Raw genomic sequence first — 753 nt, forward strand, 5'->3', positions numbered from 1 at the left:
AACAGACGCAGGACATCGAGGGAGGAAACAGAAGCAGCATGGTGGTGGAGGGTCTCACTCCCGGCCAGGAATTCTCGTTCTCCGTTCAGGCCTTCAACGAACAAGGTCGATCTCCGTTCTCTCAGCCGCCGACAGCAGTCACCATGATCGGTGGGTAAAGGGGGAGGGAGAGAGAAGGGGGAAATGAACGGGGTTGGTAAGGGGGTGGGGTGGGTAGGGGGGGAAGGGAAGTGAAGGGGGTGGTGGTAAGGGGGTGGGGTGGGTAGGGGGGAAGGGAAATGAAGGGGGTGGGTAAGGGGGTGGTGTGGGTAGGGGGGGAAGGGAAATGAAGGGGGTGGGTAAGGGGGTGGGGTGGGTAGGCGGGAAGGGAAATGAAGGGGTGGGAAGGGGTAGGGGAGAAAAGGGGAATGAAGGGGGGTGGGAGGTGGGCAAGGGAGGGAGGATAATGAAGAAGAGTGGGATAATTGAGAAAAGGGAAATGAAGGGGTGGGGTGGGGTGGGGGGAAGAGAAGAGAGGGGGAAATGAATGAGGGAAGGGTAAAAGAGTAAATCAAGGGATGGGTAGGGGAGTGGGGGAGATGAAGGGGTGGGCGGGGGGGGGAGAGGAAATGAATTAGGTGGATGGGTGGGGAGAAAAATGAAGGGGGGAGGGAAAGGGGAGGGAAAGGGGAGGTGTAGATGATGAAGATGATCATTATTTTTCATTTCTATTATGTGTCTGGTTTATCTTATTGTGTTGGTTGGTCATACATA

General features: G+C 55.9%; 1 protein-coding gene across 1 annotated transcript in view; it reads left to right on the top strand.

The window, feature by feature from the left end:
* The window catches only part of LOC119587745 (nephrin-like), a gene marked incomplete at both ends in the record, with an annotated part of 138,820 nt that overhangs the window by 134,255 nt on the left and 3,812 nt on the right, over nt 1–753 (top strand). Inside the window, 1 exon segment of the mRNA XM_037936431.1 lies at nt 6–150. Within this exon segment, the coding sequence (XP_037792359.1) occupies nt 6–150 (145 nt within the window).

This window comes from Penaeus monodon, chromosome 23 (genome assembly GCF_015228065.2).
Source record: "Penaeus monodon isolate SGIC_2016 chromosome 23, NSTDA_Pmon_1, whole genome shotgun sequence".
Classification (NCBI taxonomy): domain Eukaryota; kingdom Metazoa; phylum Arthropoda; class Malacostraca; order Decapoda; family Penaeidae; genus Penaeus; species Penaeus monodon.